Source organism: Vombatus ursinus, unplaced genomic scaffold (assembly GCF_900497805.2).
Source record: "Vombatus ursinus unplaced genomic scaffold, bare-nosed wombat genome assembly UNPS02014810.1, whole genome shotgun sequence".
Lineage (NCBI taxonomy): Eukaryota > Metazoa > Chordata > Mammalia > Diprotodontia > Vombatidae > Vombatus > Vombatus ursinus.
The window spans coordinates 14,827,373-14,828,709 of record NW_020954588.1 but is presented as its reverse complement, the minus strand read 5'-3'; the positions used below and the strand labels follow the sequence as shown (position 1 = coordinate 14,828,709).

At 65.9% G+C, this 1,337-nt stretch overlaps 1 protein-coding gene across 1 annotated transcript in view; it reads left to right on the top strand.

The window, feature by feature from the left end:
* Positions 1–614: 614 nt before the first annotated feature.
* WWTR1 (WW domain containing transcription regulator 1) overlaps positions 615–1,337 on the top strand; it is a 175,902-nt gene continuing 175,179 nt past the window's right edge. Inside the window, exon 1 of the mRNA XM_027876072.1 lies at positions 615–1,183. Within this exon, the coding sequence (XP_027731873.1) occupies positions 711–1,183 (473 nt within the window). The 5' untranslated portion in view covers positions 615–710. The remainder of the gene's footprint in view (positions 1,184–1,337) is intronic.

Here is a 1,337-nt window from a genome sequence, read left to right as displayed (position 1 = left end):
AAGTCAAGTCCCGAGCTGGAAATCCCGGTCCTGTGTCCACTCCCACTCTGCCCCCAGCCTCTAAGCAACTAGCCTGGGAGCAGCTGACGGACGAACCGACGGATCGACGGACCCCGAGGCCCCCAGGGAGACCTGACTTTGCCAAGTTGGGATCCGGACCGCGCGCCGGGCTCCCAGTTTGCGCCTTGGCCCGCTTGGCCTGGGCCGGCTGCCAAGGCTCCCTTGGGCTCGGTCGCTCCGGGATCGGCTCCTTCGCGGAGCTGAACAGCCTCGGGCTTCGGGGCTTGTAGTGCTCGGCGGTCCTGGCCCTGTCGGCTCGGGAAGCCGCGAACTCTTCCCGGACACTGAACAGCCGCCGCACGTCCTAAGCTGCACTCCCAAGCGCCCTCCCCCTTCTCCTCGAACTTGTCCTCCTCCCGGGAACTTCTGGGCCACTGCAAAGTTGCATAATTGTCGAGGAGTTGAGGAGTTCTCCTCCCCTCCCCCACCGGGCCGGGCTGACCGGCGAAGCAAGGTCTGCTTGGGTTCCTCGGAGAGGGCATCGATCCCCGTCTCGTTCCTCCGCGAGTCGGCTCTCTGAAGTTTTCATTTTTAGGGGCTGATCCCCAGGCCGGCCCCCGCCCCCGCCCCCGCGCCCGCCCCCTTTTAATAAACCTGCAGCTCGGTGTGTAAGTGTGTGAGTTAGCGAGTGTGAGATTGGGAGGCGCACGATGAATCCCGCTTCCGTACCCCCTCCTCTGCCGCCCCCGGGGCAGCAGGTCATCCATGTCACCCAGGACCTCGACACTGATCTCGAAGCGCTCTTCAACTCCGTGATGAACCCCAAGCCGAGCTCTTGGAGGAAGAAGATCCTGCCCGAGTCATTCTTCAAGGAGCCCGACTCCGGCTCGCATTCCCGGCAGTCCAGCACCGACTCGTCCGGCAGCCACCCGGCGCGGCTGAGCGGCGGCGGCGGCGGCGGCGGTGGCGGCGTCGGCGTCGGCGTCGCCGGGGGTGCCCAGCACGTCCGCTCGCACTCGTCGCCCGCCTCCCTGCAGCTGGGTACCGGGGCCGGGGCGGCGGCCAGCGCGGCGCAGCAGCACGCGCACCTCCGCCAGCAGTCCTACGACGTGACCGATGAGCTGCCGCTACCTCCCGGTTGGGAGATGACCTTCACCGCCACCGGCCAGCGGTACTTTCTCAAGTGAGTGGCGGGACTGCCTGACTCTTTCCCGGGGGTCCGGGAGGGATCTGGTGTGTGAGTGCGTGGGCATACAGGTATGTGTGTGTGTGCGTACACAAACGCGTACGTCTACGTGTGCTTGAGTGCATGTGTGTACTGTGTGCCCAAGTGACAA